Source organism: Petaurus breviceps, unplaced genomic scaffold, assembly GCF_028583685.1.
Source record: "Petaurus breviceps papuanus isolate PSGF00001 unplaced genomic scaffold, PetGlider_PUasm1.0 551, whole genome shotgun sequence".
In the NCBI taxonomy this organism is placed as follows: Eukaryota; Metazoa; Chordata; class Mammalia; order Diprotodontia; family Petauridae; genus Petaurus; species Petaurus breviceps.
The window spans coordinates 895,478-912,612 of NW_027186372.1; the positions used below are offsets into that span (position 1 = coordinate 895,478).

The window sequence follows — 17,135 nt, forward strand, 5'->3', positions numbered from 1 at the left end:
TTAAACCCATCCATCTTCCTAACTTTCTGATTACCATCAAGGGAACCACCATCTTTCCAGTCTCCTCGATTTTCACAAGCTCATTGTTGTTTGTAATGCCTTACTATCCTCCACCTGACATCCACACAATCAGTCAATTGTCAAATCCTATTAATCCTGGCATCTTTTGTCCCTGTCTGCTTTTCTCAGCCCCTACATTAGTTGGTATCCCTTCCCCATTGTGATCCAGCCTCTACACACTGCTACCAAAGTGACTTTCTGAAAGGGCAGATCTGACCCATTCTTAGCCCAGTGTCTGACACATAGTAGGTCTTCAACTCAATAAACTTCAATGGTTCCCTCTTGACTCTAAGATCTAATATGTTTCATCTTTAACTTATCCCTCTAATTAACTGTTTTGGTTTTTTAATATACATGATTATTCATGCAATATAACAAAGATATAATATAAACATTAGTAAGTTTTCACGCGTTAGGGCATATGTGCTAAAAATGTTTTTATTTACAGGATTTTATGAGCATAGTCTGGAGATCACAGATTTAGAATATGCCTCAAATTACCCCAAAAAGCAAAATCTCTCTTCAACTCATAGAACCCCTTTTTTCCCATGATTAGCGTCACCACCTCAATCATGTCTTCCCCACTCATGTGATCTGACAATTTGCTGTTAATGATCAAATGGTTTATTAAAACAATGTGTTCATGGAGGAAACTCAAGGAAGCAGCAAACAAAGCTTCAAGTAGCAGACTTTGTTATCTCTGAATTAACTTTCCCTTTGCTCCCAGCTCATCTCCCAGTCTATCTGAAGGAATGGAAAGGAAAGTGATCGGGCAGATTAAGAACCAGTGGGGATGGCTATAGTCATGCTCCAAGGAAGCCAGGAGAAAAACTGCGCACTAGAAATCCACTTGATCTTATGGCAATGACAATGACTGGTATGCACAAAACATTTCATTAAGACATATAGCCAGGGGATTGTGCATTAAAAACTGAATATTTATTTAATACTCACTCATAAAGGCTAATAATTTTTAATATTAACAGCTAAAAATTATTTTTAAAATACAAACTGTAGAAGGTAATACAAAATACTGAATGACAACTTGCTCCATGCCACATGTCATGAAAGACTGAGAAATGCATGCACTAATTGAAGATAAGCATTCCTCAATGATGTGGGAACTTGTCTGATTTATGCTGATAGAAAATCATGGCTATAATCAAGGTTTGGTTTGGAAAGATAAATGGGTGCCTAAAAGTGCATTTAAATGTCTAATATGATAAAAGTGTGATTTCACCTTGAATTCAAGAGTATATATCAAAATTTTGTGAACTCAATGACATTGTACAAAGCCAGTGGTTGAAACGAAGAGACGCCAAATAGCACATTAAAATTTTTAAACATGTAAAAAGTTGGACAACTTATGGATGTAAAAAATATTGAGTATGTGTTAGGTGATTTGAACACCACTGTGAAATACATAGGATCTCACATTATGAGAGCTTGAAAGGGCCTGAGAATATAGAACATGGAATGAAATAGGTCTTTGAATGTTAGAAATAAAGTCTTTAGGAAAGAGACTATTAGAACACAGGTTATAGAATGTCAGACTTCACAGGACAAAAGAATAATTAGCTCATGTGAGACATTTTATATATAGTTACAGGAGACAAGAAAAGAAACAGAGAGGGAAGGGGATACACATTTGCCGCCTATTCTACACTTTCAACAGTTTAAAGAATAATAATACTCTTATTTTCTGCCCTTCCCTTCCTCCTTTCCCCCTTCTCCCCCAGCCCCATCTCCTTACTCAAGGTCTCTTCAGTTTCCAGCTACACTGATAAGCCAATTGTTTAAAAATAGATTGGAGGAGTGGAAGCCCTATCATTTGGTTAGCTCTACAAATCCCTGTCTCCCTCCTGCCTTCACATTCATGTCTTCCCTATCTAGCTCTGTTTTGATTCCCTCAAATACTGCAGTTTTCTGGCAATCAATGGGGATTGTAGATAGACTAGCAGATATAGAGCATTTATAAAGGACTTACTATATTTCAGGCACTATGCTAAGTGCTGGGAATGGAAATATAAGCAAGTTAGACGGTCCCTGCCTTCAAGAAGTTTACATTCCAGTGGGTGTAGCTAATACATAATGGAACCCAAAAGGGGTGAGGATACTCATACATAGAAATGGTATGCAGTGACTGGGAAGTGGAGTTGAAGTCACATTTGGGACAAGATGAAATGAAAACTCACATATCAGAGCCCTAATTCCCATTGGCAGAGTTTTGCACATAGGGTATTGTGTGTCTTTTAATCTGTATTTGCCCAAATTCATCTCTCTGCATCAGGGGTTCTTAATTTAGGATCTAGGCATTTATTTTTTATGAAAATATTTTGACAACTATCTAAATATTTTTTCCTATGTAGTCCTATGTATTTTATTTTACAACATTATTTGAGATTTTAAAACATCATTTTAGGAGGGTTTCATAGACTCCATCAGATTGCCAAAGGAGTCAAAGTTTTTTTTTTTTTTTTTTTAAGATTAAGCACCCCTGTTTTACATTTTCCCTCTAAAGGTCACCAGTCCTTTGTGAATCTATCCCGCAAACCTGAGGCTTGGGTGAGTCACAGCCCTTGCCTGTCCTACATTATCCTAGGACTTGGCATCAAATTGCTGGAGTTAGAATGAGTGAATGAATAGAAATTGATGAATGCCTCAGAAAACCTTCAAAAACCTTGAAACCTCATCAATTGATGCAGTGCATTTTTTTATCCATAAAAGCAAAGAAACTAGAGATAAGAGGATGAAAAATTTTATTTCAAAGTAAAGTTATAATTGTACTTATTTGTATTTTAAGCACATTTGCACAGATTGGAGAAAGAAAAGATTTATTGTTAAACATGCCCTTGCCAATTGATAAGCTTGGTTCTTCAAGTGTTAAGTACTTGCAACGTGCCAAACATTTTGCCAAGAGCTGAGGACACAAAACAACAAAGACCAGAAACTAATGGGGAAGATTATATAGATAGGAGAATTGATCTCTTTTTCTGGTGGGAGTTGATTTAAGACTTGTTCAATTTCTCTTTTTATAATTAAATTATTTATATTTTTGATTTTCAATTTTGGTATTTTTATTATTTTATATTTTTGTAGTTATTCATCCATTTCATTGAGGCTTTCAGCTATATTGTCCCATACTTTGGCAATGTGACTTCTGATACTTTTCATTTTTTGTTCTGCACTTGTCATTTTTTCACTTTGTTATTTTTTATTTTAAAAGTGTAATCTCTTTTAAAAATAAATTGGCTTGGGGCGGCCAGGTAGCACAGCAAGTAAGAGCACCGGCTCCAGTGTTGAGAAGACCTGGAATTCGAATCCCGGGCTCAGACACTTAGCACCCACCCAGAAACACCTGGCCGTGTAATCTTGAGCAAGTTACTTAACCCCAATTGCTTAGGGGCGGCCAGGTGGCTCAGCGAGTAAGATCACCGGTTCCAGTGTTGGGATGACCTGGAGATCGAATCCCGGGCTTAGACACTCAGCACCACACCCAGAAATAACTGGCCGTGTAACCTTGAGCAAGTTACTTAACCCCAATTGCTTAAAAAAATAAAAAATAAATAAATTGGCTTACCAATTTTTATCAGTCTTTTAAAAAGTATTTTAATTTTTTTTGTTAGTTTAATTGTTCTTCCCTCTTCCCCTCCCAAAGGTCCGGAGAAGACATTAGTTCCTGCCCTGGCCCCACAACTCCCAGTCCAAGCAATCTGGTCCAACCCAACTTTCATTTTTTCATGAGGTCTTATCCCTCAGAGTGATGCTAGCACTATGACAAAAGCAATTGTGGTCAGATGCTTCCAACCTTCCTTTCTCTTCTTCTCATCATGACTCCTCTACTCCTCCTTATGCTCATGTCTAAGCACACTGAGTTATAGAAGCCCTAGAGATTTATTAACCAATAAAGCAAGCATTCAGATAAGTAAGTAATCACTTAACATTTATTTAAAAAAGAATGCATTCCAAGAACTGTGCTATTTACTGGAGATTCAAAGACAAGCAACAGTCACTTCCCTCAAGGGTGTTACATTCTAAGGGCAGAGGAAAAATATAAATAGATAGGTACACATAAGACATTTATAAAGCAGATATCATATCAGATGGGAAGGTACCAGCAGCTAGGAAGACTGGAAATACCCCCTGCTGAGGATGGCACTAAAACTAGGTAAAAAAAATAGTAATGATAATAATAATTAATAATAATAAAATACTATTTTAAGAACAAAGCACATTGACATATACTATTATTATTGTAAGAATAAGTTATTTTGACATATTTTCCTTATTTTGACTAACAGTTTGGAGTTATGAACAGGTAGGTAACTGAGCCCAGAGCTACAAAGGGATTATGTAACATAACTTCAGAGTATCAGAGCTAAAAGGAATCTTAGAACACCATACACAGGATCTCAGAGCTGGAATGGAACACAGAATCAAAGACATAGAAGGGACCTTAAAACACAGAGAACATAATGTCAGAGCTGGAAGAGAACTTAGAAGAGAGAATATAGTTCTAAATGTGTGATATTTTTAATCATCAAATGAAAATTCAGTCACAGTTACTGCAGAACTGTCAAACATAGAAACTTTGGAGAAAGCAGAGGAGACGGGGCTCCTCAGAATGCTTTCCAATATAGCCTCTGTTGACTACCAAACGGTCCCCTCTTTTGGAAATGGAATTAAGGAGAATTTCTAGACATAGGGCCTAGTGTGGTTATCAGTGGGGTACTTATATTTTTATATCAACAGCATCAGCACACTGAGAAAAATATCTTGCTATAGTAATGATTCAAGATTGTGAATTTATGGACTTTATTGTATCTTCCAGGAAAGGAAAAGTGATCATTTATACATAATCTTCCGAGGCTGATTCCTTCCAGTAGCTTCTGATTACCAAAGCAATAACAATAGCTCAGGGTCTCTGGGCTAGGCATCCAGGAAAGCTGAAGGAAAGGAGTGGCCTGGTTTGTTTGAGGAGCTGAGATCAGCATTCTGGGAAGAAAAACAAAAGCATTAGTCAGATGCATTGTCTAGAGATGAAATAAAAACAATATTAATATCAACAAACTTGTCATACTAATTTAAATGATAAAAAGTAATTATTGTTTAGGTAATTCAAATGAATTACTCCATTAGTTAACACATTAATTGCAATAATTAGCCAATATAGATGAGTCACTACTTAATCAAAACTAAAAATGAATCAAGGTTTATGTGAAAATTGGTTTTTAGAACATCAATTATCCATTAATAAAATTTAACTGTTAAATCATAGCTAGATAGTAATAAGATTATAAAATACACAAAGATTCATAGTGGGTATAAGAAGGCTCCAACATGTTACCAGCCAAGAAGTGCTAGGTATTATACTTTCTATGCTGAGTTGGATTCTTCTAGGGCATATGTGATGTCCTAGGGGCAGCTAGGGGATGCCTTGGATAGAGCACTGGACCTTGGGTCAAGAAGATATCTTCCTGAGTTCAAATCTTATCTCAGACACTTAGCAGCTGTGTGAACTTGGGAAAATCACTGGTTACTCAATTTCCTTATCTGTAAAATGAGTTGTAGAAGGAAATAGCAAACCACTCTAGTATGTGTGCCAAGAAAACCCCAAATGAGGTCAGGTACTAAGAGTCGGACATGACTGAAATGACTGAACAACAAAATGGACATATCTGATCAGAAAAAGGAGGTGGTCAGGCACGGAATGACAATTTGCATCAACAAATGGACCGGGTGGGGATTGATCTGTTATCCCTGAGATACCAGAAGAACTGTAGAATCACTGATTTTCAATTCAGTAGCCATATAGTCTAACCTATAACTACAGTGAATCCTTTTTAACCCTCACTATAAGTGGCCATATGGCATTTGTTTGAAGACCTCCAATGAGACTGCCTTGGGAGGTGGCCCACTCTGCTTCTGGACAACTCCCATTGTCCAGGTCATTGCTGTCCCCCCATTCACCCAGGTTTATAACCTAGGTGTCAGTCTTCACTCCTCCTCACTCTCTTCTCCTTCTAGCCCATCTGTTTCCAAATCATATCAGTCCTTTACAGTGTCTCACACTCCCTTTTCTCTGCCATTACTCTAATTTTTAGGAAGTATTTTCTGGCAATAAATTAAAATTTATTTTTATTGCAACTTCTACCTATTTCTTTTAGTTCAAACTCAACTACTGTAAAACGTCTTCTTCAAATGCTTGAAGATAAGTAACATAGGGGTGGCTAGGTGGCGCAGTGAGTAAGAGTGCCGGCCCGGAGTCTGGAGGACCTGGGATCGGTACAGGCCTCAGATACTTAACATCCACACAAAATAACTGGCCGCATAACCTTGGGCAAGTTACTTAACCCCAATTGCTTTGAAAAAAAAATCAGTAAAATATTTGTCCCCAGCCTTTCCTTTTCCAGGAAAAAAACAATTTCAGTTTCTTCAACAGTTTTTCATATGATATGGACTCAAGGATATTCACCATCCCTTTTGTCCTGCTCTGGACATTGCATTTTATCAAGACTCTTCTTAAACTTTCATGCCCAGACTGGAACACAATGCTCCAGATAGAGTGGATCCAGGGCAGACTTTAGAAGAGCTCCTACCTTAATGACGGAAACTATGCTACTCTGAATGCAGTCCAAAGTCACGTTGGCTATTGTTGGCTACTTCATCACATTTGTTCATCTTGAGCTTGCCATGACTCCAGTAAAGCTCTTGGGTCTGTCTCAGAAGTAGTGATGTTTAACTGTACTTTCTACATCCTAAATTTGTGAAGTTGATATTTAAAAGGCATGGTTTAAGCTAGGTGGTCCAGCAGATAGATATGTGGCGTTGGAATCAGGAAAACTCATTTTCATGAGCTCAAATCTGGCCTTATACACTTACTAACTGAGTCACTAAACCCTATTTGCTTCAGTTTCCTCGTCTGTAAAATAAGTTGGAGAAGGAAATGGCAAGCAAAATCCAGTATCTTTGCCAAGAAAACCCCACATGGGGTCACAGAGTAGGACACGACTGAAATGACTGAACAACAGTATAGAACTTTACCTTTATCTCTACTGAATTCTAATTTACTAGAGTCAACCTAATGCTTTATTTATCCATTCGAGATCCTTTTGGATTCTGACTGTGATAATCTGTTTTAGCTATCCTTTCCAGATTTGTGTCATTTGAAAATTTTATGAACATTTCCTGTATACATTTATTTAAGTCACTTTACTCCTGATTGGCGTGGCAATGGTTAGGGATCTGGCCCCATGTTTGGTTGCATCTCCTTATTTCTTCTTTATAAGGTCTTACTACTGATGCATTTTGTGATTCTAGACAAAGACTTTCCCCACTCTGGGGCCAATTTTCCTTCTCGATAAAATTCAATGGTATCTAAGATTTTGCTATCTCAGTGGACCACCAGGTTCTTAGATGCCACTTTCAGGTTCATGATTCATCAGCAAGAGCTTATTAATGGAAGGTGGGCCTCCAGCTCATGTCATCTTTAGGCTGCCTTTTATAAGAAATATATTTTTCCTCTTTAAAAGAAGGAGATGATAGTCAACTTTTGGTTTTGGTTTGCCTTGGTAAGGTCTTATAGAACATCCTCCCCCTGAAATTGTTTTGTGCCTGAATATTTACTATTAGACCTTCAGTCCTTTGGCTTACATTACTGTTAAATTGTAATTCCCAGGGTTCCCAGTAAACATCAAGGCTTCATTACATCCTGCCTAGAGTATTGCAAATCTTTTAACAGGTCTCTCTTCCTCTAGTCCCTTGGAATTGATATCTTGGATCTCTCCTGCCCTTCTCTGTGCATATCCCTCCATGTTTCATTAATCTTTACTCCAGGGATTCTCTACATTTTTTTGTGTTCTAGACCAGTCTGATAAGGCCTGTGCACTCCTCCTCTGAATAGTGTTTTTAAATGTATAAAATAAAATACACAAAATTATGAAGTAAACTAATTAAACATAAATGTAGGGGTGGCCAGGTAGCACAGCAAGTAAGAGCACTGGCTCCAGTGTCGGGATGACCTGGAGATCGAATCCTGGGCTCAGACACTTAGCACCCACGCAGAAACACCTGGCCGTGTAACCTTGAGCAAGTTACTTAACCCCAATTGTTTTTAAAAAAAAAACACAAATGTACTTATCAAAAAAATTTTTTTTAAATTAAGCCCTCCTGCTATAGTGACTCACTGCTGCCCAAAGAGGCCAGTTGGATGTATCAGTGAGTAGGTGCTGGGCCAGGAGTCAAGGAGACTCATCTTCTTGAGTTCAAATCTTGTCTCAGATACTTACTAGCTGTGTGACCCTGGGCAAATGAGTTTGCCTCAGTTTCCTCATTTATAAAATGAACTGGAGAAAGAAATGGCAAACCACTCCAGTACCTTTGCCAAGAAAATCCCAAATGGGATTATGAAGTGTCAGATACAGCTGAACAGCAAGAATTGCCTGTAAGATAAAGGCCAATCTCTTTATCCTGATTTTCTTCTTCTTGTTCTTCTTGTTCTTGTTCTTTCTTCTTCTTCTTCTTCTTCTTCTTCTTCTTCTTCTTCTTCTTCTTCTTCTTCTTCTTCTTCTTCTTCTTCTTCTTCTTCTTCCTCTTCTTCTTTCTTTTTGGAGGGCAGTTGGGGTTAAGTGACTTGCCCGAAGTCACATGGCTAGTAAGTGTGTCAAGTGTCTGAGGTCAAATGTGAACTCAGGTTCTTTTAACTCCAGGGCCAGTGCTCTGTTCACTGCACCACCTAGCTGCCCCTCCTTATCCAGATTTTCAAAACCTCCTTTAAGGTACTCCTACATGTTTTCTCAGTCTGTTCACCTATTTCTCTTCACATTCCTGATATCCCAACCAAACTGATTTGATAATTTTTTTCCCTACTGGGAACCATCTCATCAATATCTCCTGGTATTTCTTGCCAACTTTCAAGGCGTAAGTATAAATGCCAACTACAGATACCTTTACCTGGTTCCTCATAATTAAAATCACTTCCCCTCATCAGACCTTGAATAGCATGTTGTTCTCTTATGAACTTATTGTGCATGGTCTGTTTGATGTGATGTCTGAGCCCACAGCTTCTCCCGACTACTGTGAGCTCCTGGGAGTCAGGACCTGACTCTTATTTGTCTTAGTCTTTCTCACAGGACCAAGCATCAGGCCTTTTATATATTGTAGTAGATGTAAATAAATGTGAAGAAGATTTCTGTTCAATTAGACTTTGAACTAGATTACCTCTAAGTTTACTTCTAGTTCTCTGTTCTCCTGTTGCTTTTACATCTAACATCCTCTGTTCTCTGATCTGAGCTTCCTTCTAGGCAAAATAAAATAAAATTTAAAAATCTAACATTTTATGCAGTAAAAGTCCTTCCCAGATCTACATTATTAGATTCCTTCCAGCATAAATATTTTATGTTTTAAGGCTTTTTCCAAGTCTGACATTCTTTGTTCTATGTTCTAACATTTTCCTGAATCTAAGAGTTAGGGATTGTACAAAAGGTTTTTGAGTTAAATTCCACTGGATTGGAAGAGTTCTGCAAGCATCACCTCTACTAGCAGAGTCTCATAAGGTATATCTAACAAGAACTTGAGAAGGCGTTTTCACAGCCTTAGACCTGGATGTGATTCAACAGAAGTACAAGTAGGACTTGTTTGGGCAATCCAGTTAATTGGGGACTGCACCTGCTTAGTTAAGATTATGTTGTCTCCTCACTTTGGAGAGATTTGTTGGTCGGGACAGGAAGTCTATAGAATTTTTTTTTTTCCTGAGAAGGGATGTAAGGATGTTTGGTTCATTGCTTCATGGAATTCTCAGGGTTGAAACTACAAGGGTCATTTTGCATATGAAAAAATGAGTAGGTATTATGTATTTAGTTGTTGTTAAGTCATTTTTTCAGTTGTGTCTGACTCTCTGTGATCCCATTTGAGCTTTTCTTGGCAGAGATATGGTTTGTCATTTCCTTCTCCAGGTCATTTTTTGGGAACAGATGAGGAACTGAGACAAAAGGGTTAAGTGACTTGCCCAAGGTCATACAGTTAGTCTCTGAGGCTAGATTTGTTGTATTCCCAAACCTGAGTCTTTCAGACTTCCAGCCTGGCACTCTATCCACTGCACCCCCTAGTTCCCCCAGATATTCTGCATATAATATGCATAACAAGTGACATCTAGTCTTTATTCAATTTTTTTTAGTGATGTCAAGTCACTGCCTCAAAGAACAACCCATTCCACTTCCATAGAGCCCTGGTTGTTGCAAAGCTTCTCCTTTTAATAACTTGCAATCTGCCACCAGGCAAATCCCATTCCCTGCTTTTGGAACCGAGTAGAACACGCCAATCTATCTTCACTATTACACTTCTCTGAGATAGTATCATGTCCTTTACCCTCTTCCTTTCCCACTCTTTTCTTCTCAAATTCTTCCTAATTTCTTCAGCTGACCCTTTCACGATATGGTTCCTAATCAAACTCTCTAACTTGTATTGTACTTCCTAAGTTTTGTTATCCACAGTGGGACTATCAACTCCCTAATTATATGCATCTCCTAATGAGGTCTATGATGATTGAACTTTCTTTTTGCCTGCCAGACTACTCTCAAGACACACATTGTATGGAAAATCACTAAGACCACTAGTGTTAAGGCCGCTAACGTCTTTGTAGCGACTTCTGCCAAGTTATGCCTCCTTCGTGCTGTATTGACATGGGAGATTTTTTGGAGCCCAAGTACCAAATTTAACATTTGTCTCTATTTAACTTCATTTTAGTAGATTTAGCCCATCCTTACAGAGTTATCTGGAATCAAATCCTGCCTCTGACAAGACTTAGTTATGTGACCATGGGCAAGTTGCTTAACCTCTGTGACCTTCAGTTTCTTCTTCTGCAAAACAGGGAGAGCAATAGCTACATGCCCATATCACATGAGTGTTGTGCATCTCAAATGAGGTTGCATGGGTCAAAGTTTTATAAAACCTAAAGCACTGTAGCAGTCAGTTCTTATTATTGTTATTATTTTATGATCACATTCTCCTCTTTATATTTGACAGGACAAGTCATTAACCCACTCTTCTTTTATGCATGATGACCTATAATTGCTCAGGTTGATGAAGTGATTGGTTTTCGTAATTGAATGCAAGTTTTGGTGGGCCAGTGTCATATCCTGGCAATTATGAGCAATGGTGTTATTGTGACGATGCTCTGGTTCCAGTAGAGATTATTGATTGAATTCTAAAATAAATTTTGAGATTGGTATTTGTAATATGTAATTCTGACTAGGAATTCAGGAAGAATAGTGAGCCTCTTGTATATAATTCTTGCCATTAGATTATGTCTTTCTAAGCATTTAATAGCTGCTGCTTGCAGCTCTATGTTGCACACTTTCTACTATTTCTTTGAAAAGTTGCATTTCTAAATGGATATTCAATGCAAATTTCGAACAAAATGTGTTCAAAACAGAGCAGCATCTTCCCCTTAAGTCCACTCTTCTGAACTTCCCTGTTTCTGTCAAGGACGCCACTCTTGGTTCTCAACCTGTGGTTCATCTTTGCCTCTAGGTCTCAAGCACCCATATTGCCAATCAGTTGCCAAATCTTATGAATATCTCTTAAAACTATCCCCTCCTCTTTACTCATTCAGGCACCATCTTAGTTCAGAACCACATCACCTTTTGCCCAGACTTTTGCAATAGCCTCTCTGATTGAAACTTTTTCTCACTCCTATGAATCTATTCTCCATAAAGCTATCAAGGTGATTGCAGTGATCTTTTGGAACCTTTTTGTCTACAACTGTTCAGATCATTTTGTCTAGCACTCCAACTAAGTGCAATAGATTTTGAAAGGTAGGGCCTTTCTGGAGCCTTTTTTCTTCAACTATTATTCCTCCTTGACAATTACCTGAGTGAATTGATAAAGAACCTGAGATGACTCATTTAAAACACTTCTTGGGTCAGGATCTTGGTGGAGCCACCCACAATTTCTGTCATTTCTAAGATGCTGGAGAATTCCTAGGCTTGGAGTTCAGGTTTTTCTCTCTAATAGGGAGAGAGTCTTGAAGTCAGCTCAAGGAAATAGGAGCAGAAATAGGAAGTGAAATAGGAAGGGAAGTCAAATTTTGGGGGTGCTTCCTCATAATTAGTGCAATCCAAAATAGGTGGTAGTGAGTTCTTAACTGAAGGCCTTCAAGTAAGGATTGGATTAGACCTTATACATCCATATTGTGAGCCCCTTAGAGTTGTGGGGGTGGGGTGGGACTGGGTTGTTCAAAGAAAAACAACTGGAGTATATAGAAAAAGCCTTTGTTTGGGTCAGTAGTGGAATTAGGCCCATGTTAAAAAAATAATAATAATAAATAAAATCCCCTTTAACTCACCGGTCATCCTTATGAAGTGTTTTCTGGTTTATCTTCCATGTCAGAAAATCCACTTGAAAGAAAAGAAATATAAGTAGATTGATTTGTGTTTGGAGTAGAGTGAGGAGAATAAAAAAGATTGGCCTCAAAGAAAAAGCCCAATTTTCACAGTAAGGATATTTCTGCTGTGAGTGTCTCTGTCAGGTGTTCTAACAATCTGTTTTCTACCTTCTATAGTACATTGAATTATAATAGTTAATATTTGTACAGCATCTCTTATATAACAGGTACTGTACAAAGTGTTTCACAATTATTATCTCATGTTATCCTCACAACAACCCTGGGAGGATTTACAGTTGAGAAAACTGAGGAAAATAGTGCTTATATGATTTGCCTAAGATTGCACAACTCGTAAGTGTCTAAGGCTGACTTTGAACCCTGGGACTGTCTACTGCACCACTTAGCTGCCCCCATTTCAGAAGGAGTGTGGCATAGTTGAAAGATCCCTCAATTTAGAGGTAGACATCATGAATTGCAATACCAATGCTGCTTCTTAATATCAATGTGACCTTGGACAAGTCATTTAATTTCTTGGAATATGGCACACTACATATTCTAAAGATTCTTCTACATCTAATATTTTGTATTCAATTATTCTAATTAGATCATTCTGAGCATCTATGAATATACAGAGTTGGATTCGGCAGTATACTGGTAAATGTTTGACAGCTACCTTTATCATGACACACAAATTTAATCTGCATTATTAACATTTTATCCCTTTCTTAACTCTAGACAATTAACAAAAAAAATAAATCAAGCCCTGATTTGCAGTATTTACTAATTTCCTAAGCACAAATTTTCATGCTGAAAATTTGACAATCAGCTCAGAAAATCAATATGAGCTGCCTCCACTATAGCACTGGGACATGGGCTGTGAGCTCTGAAAGTAGGTGACTGTGAATTATTGCTATACTTTCCTCAAAGCCCAGTTGCAGATTATGGGCAAAATAACTCATCCATAATTACTTATAGATTATTCTACTAATTCCTGCACTTTATTCCATGTTATTTCCACTTGATGAGCCCAAGAGATGTAAGCTCTTCGTCTTGACTGTCACTAAATATCTAAGGCTATCCCCACATATACGGAGGCTGTGGTTTCCTCTCTATCCCAACCACACAATGACCCAGATCGAGGTACCAAGTCCCTAATGTAGGGTCCCTTGGGGGTAAGTAGACATGTCCTATTCAAAGCATGTCAAGGTTGTAGTTTGTCCTAAAAGTCATGTTGTGATCTCAGTCCCACCTATAAATGATCTCAATCTAAACAGATCAAAGATGGAGCCCCTAGCTAAAGGCAATATCCCTGCTTTGATACTACTTTATTCTATCAATCATTCTCAGGTCAGGGTGTAAAAATGGAGACGAAGAGAGAGATGATGGTGGAAATAGGCTCATTACTTACGATCTCCGAGCCATCGAAGAGAGAAGATATTCCATTGCAGACTCAAGGATTCCAGTGCCCAAGGAATTTAAGAAGGATGGGAGTTCTTCACCTTGTTTTGGATCAGAAAATGGTGGCTTATCATCTGAAATCAAGAGCAGAGATTCAGTCCTTTTTATACCATGGCGGGGGGGGGGGGGAGGAATGGGAACAAAATTTAATGAAGCATTAGTTTTTCCTCTCTAAGGGAAACTTGGGTAGTATGACTATCTGCTTCAGAGATTTTTATTAATTGAATGTTAGAATTATAGGGAACATATATTCGAACAGGGTATATAGAATATCAGTATTAAAAGGGCTCTTTGAGAAGAGAATAGGTAATGTTAGAGTCAGAATGGAGTTTGAAACACAGAATGTTGCCACACAATATATAATGTCAGATATGAAAGGAAACCTAGAACATAGAAACTGAAATAGTAAATTTAATTCAAGAAAAACAAAAACATAAAATGTCAACTGTGTAAGGCACTATGCTAGATTCTGAAGATATAAAGAAAAAAAGTTCATTCCCTCAAGGACTTTATATTCTACTGGATGTGAGAGTTAGAAGAGACTTTAGACATAGAATGTCAGGGCGAGAAGGTTCCTAAGAGTATAGAAGAAAGAATGTCAGAAATAAGTGTATTCTCAGGACATAGAATGTTGCATCTTAGGACACAGACCATAGATTTTATTACCCCACATAGAGTACAGGATATTATAACTAGGTTGAAACTTAAACCAGAATACAGAGATTTTTCAAGAGCATGCATTCCAATACCCTCATATTACAAAAGAATAAATTGAGGCCCAGAGAAGTTAAGTGACTTGCTCAAGGTGACACCTGTACCCAGGTTCTCCTGACCCTTAGCCTAATGGTTTTAGACTACAACAGGTGGCATACTCCATTATATTCCATTGCATTATGTGTTCTATGCAACTAGACAGCTGCATGCAATCCTGGTTAAATGCCTTCCTCTCACTGGGTCTGGGTTTCCCCTTCTGTGAAATGAAAGGGTTGGAATACTTAACCTGTAAGATCCCTTTAAGCTATGTCCTTCTATAATTGTATATTAACTATAAAATCTGTTTATCCTCTTTCACACCAAAAGCACTCACCAGCATGACAGGGAAGAATCAAAGTAAGCAGTCCTACGGTTATCATCATCTGAAGGACTGAGGAAGCCATTCTTGTTGGTCTGGTATAGTCTCAGGTGAGTTGTTAAGGTTCACGTGGACTCTCACTCAATTTATACAATAGATAGAATGACGTCATTCACATTCAATGTAATTAATTAAGGTGTTAGGCAAGACAGAGCTGTATTCCAGGTGCTTCTTGACAGGTAGCCTGGAGTAGTAAAAAGAACCCTGAACTGGAAGTCAAAAGAGATGAATACTATCTAATCCTTAGCTTTCCTGTTATTTTTTTGTTACCTTCAGGAAGCCATTCTCACTATGTGGGCCTTATTTTCCTTGTCTGTCATAAGATTACATTTTTAGAGTTAGAAGTTATCATAAGGTCAATGAAACAAATTAGATCCACTTCTTTATTTTACAAATCAAGAAACTGAGAGCAAGAGTGGTTATAGGTGAATTACCCAGGATGTCACAGCCAGTAAGTATCTGAAGTAGGGTTTATACCTAGATCTTCCTGACTACAGGTCCAGAACACTATCCATTTTGAGATGGTCTATAATAATCCTTCATCACTAACACTATATGTTCTTTGTCCTAACATTCTGTGTTTTAGCATCTGACATACTTTTTAGTTCAAGCCTTCGCTTGATCTATGTTTAAAGCATCTTATATTTCTGATATTCTTTGGTTTTACATTCAAATCAGTTCTAACATTCTGTATTTTAGGTTTTAAGTTTCTATATTCAAAAATGCCTCTTACTATAGTTCTGATATTCTATGTTCAATTTAATTTAATTCAGCAATTTTTATTGGAAATCTAGTACATCAAAAATACCATATCAGGACTAAGGGGGAGAAACAATGATAAAAAGTGAGTGTTCTGACCTTTAATAAACTTATATTCAGAGGCAGAGCGAAGATGGTGGAGAGAAGCCAGGAAGTTGCCTGAACTCTCCCCAGTTTTCCTTGGAAACTATTAAATCAAACTTCTAAAAGAATTTTGAAGCAACAGAATTCACAAAAAGACAGAGTGAAATGTTTTTCCAACCCAAGATAACTTAGAAAGACTTCAGAAAAGGTCTGTCTCACGTGGGTAAAAGGGGAGTAAAGCCCAGAGCAGACAATGTCTGGTCAAGCCAGAAGGAGGCTCTTGGCCAACAGTACAGACCTGCAACCAAGGCCCTGGCCCCAAGCTTCTGGCTCAGCAGGCCAGTGGTAACTCAGGCAAGCTGTGAGGCTTCCAACCCCAATGTAGCAAGCAAACTGCCAATCCCAGAACCCAGGGCACAACAGGTGTGACTAAGCTGGGCAACCCTAGTGCAGTGGGCAAGTCACTAACCTCAGGGGCCCCAATGCAGGAAGCCAGTGACTAGGCCTCTGGCCTCAAGAACAAGAAGCTTTGGACAGTGCCTCCAGGAGAAGAGCCCAATGTTTTAAAATGAACAAAAACAAAAAAAGAGCACTAATAATCAAAAGCTATTATGGCCACAGGGAAGATAAAAATACAAGCTTAGAAGGGGACAACAATGTCAAAATGCCTACATTCAAAGCCTCAAAGGGGTGGAAAAAGGATTGTATTAGGAGAAGAGGAAAGAAGGAGGCAGAATAGGGTAAATTACACCACATGGAGAGGTGCAAAAGACCTATTACAGTAGAGGGAAAGAAGGGGGGAGGATAAGCATTGTTTGAAACTTGTTCTCATTGGATTTGGCTCAGAGAGGGAATAACATAAACACTTAGTTGGGTAGAGAAATCTATCTTACCCTGTAGGAAAGTAGAAGTAAAAAGGGGAAAGAAAAGGGAAAGGGTCTGATAGAAGGGAGGGTAGATTGAGAGAGACAGTGGTCAGAAGCAAAATACTAGTCAGGAGGGAAAGGGTGAAAGGAGATAGAAAAGTATAAACTGGGAGGAAAGAGGATGAAGAAAAAGACACAGTAATCATAACTGTTAATGTGAATGGGATGAACTCTCCTTTAAAATGGAAGCAGATAGAGTGGATTAAAAATATAATCCTACAATTTGTTGTTTGCAAGAAATACATTTGAAGCAGAAAGATACACACATAGCAAAGGTAAGGGGCTGGAACAGAATACATTATGTTTCAACTGAAGTAAAAAAAACATTAAAAAG

General features: G+C 38.1%; 1 protein-coding gene across 1 annotated transcript; it reads right to left on the reverse strand.

Moving 5' to 3' along the window:
• Window positions 1–3,982: 3,982 nt before the first annotated feature.
• Window positions 3,983–15,121, reverse strand: LOC138172483 (uncharacterized protein C5orf46-like). Its single transcript, XM_069102257.1, has 4 exons — window positions 14,988–15,121; window positions 13,851–13,974; window positions 12,404–12,455; window positions 3,983–5,055 (listed from the first exon to the last, which is right to left on the reverse strand). The coding sequence occupies exons 1-3, from the start codon at window positions 15,055–15,057 to the stop codon at window positions 12,413–12,415; spliced, it is 237 nt and encodes a 78-aa protein (XP_068958358.1). The 5' UTR covers window positions 15,058–15,121; the 3' UTR covers window positions 3,983–5,055; window positions 12,404–12,412.
• Between the last annotated feature and the right edge of the window lie 2,014 nt (window positions 15,122–17,135).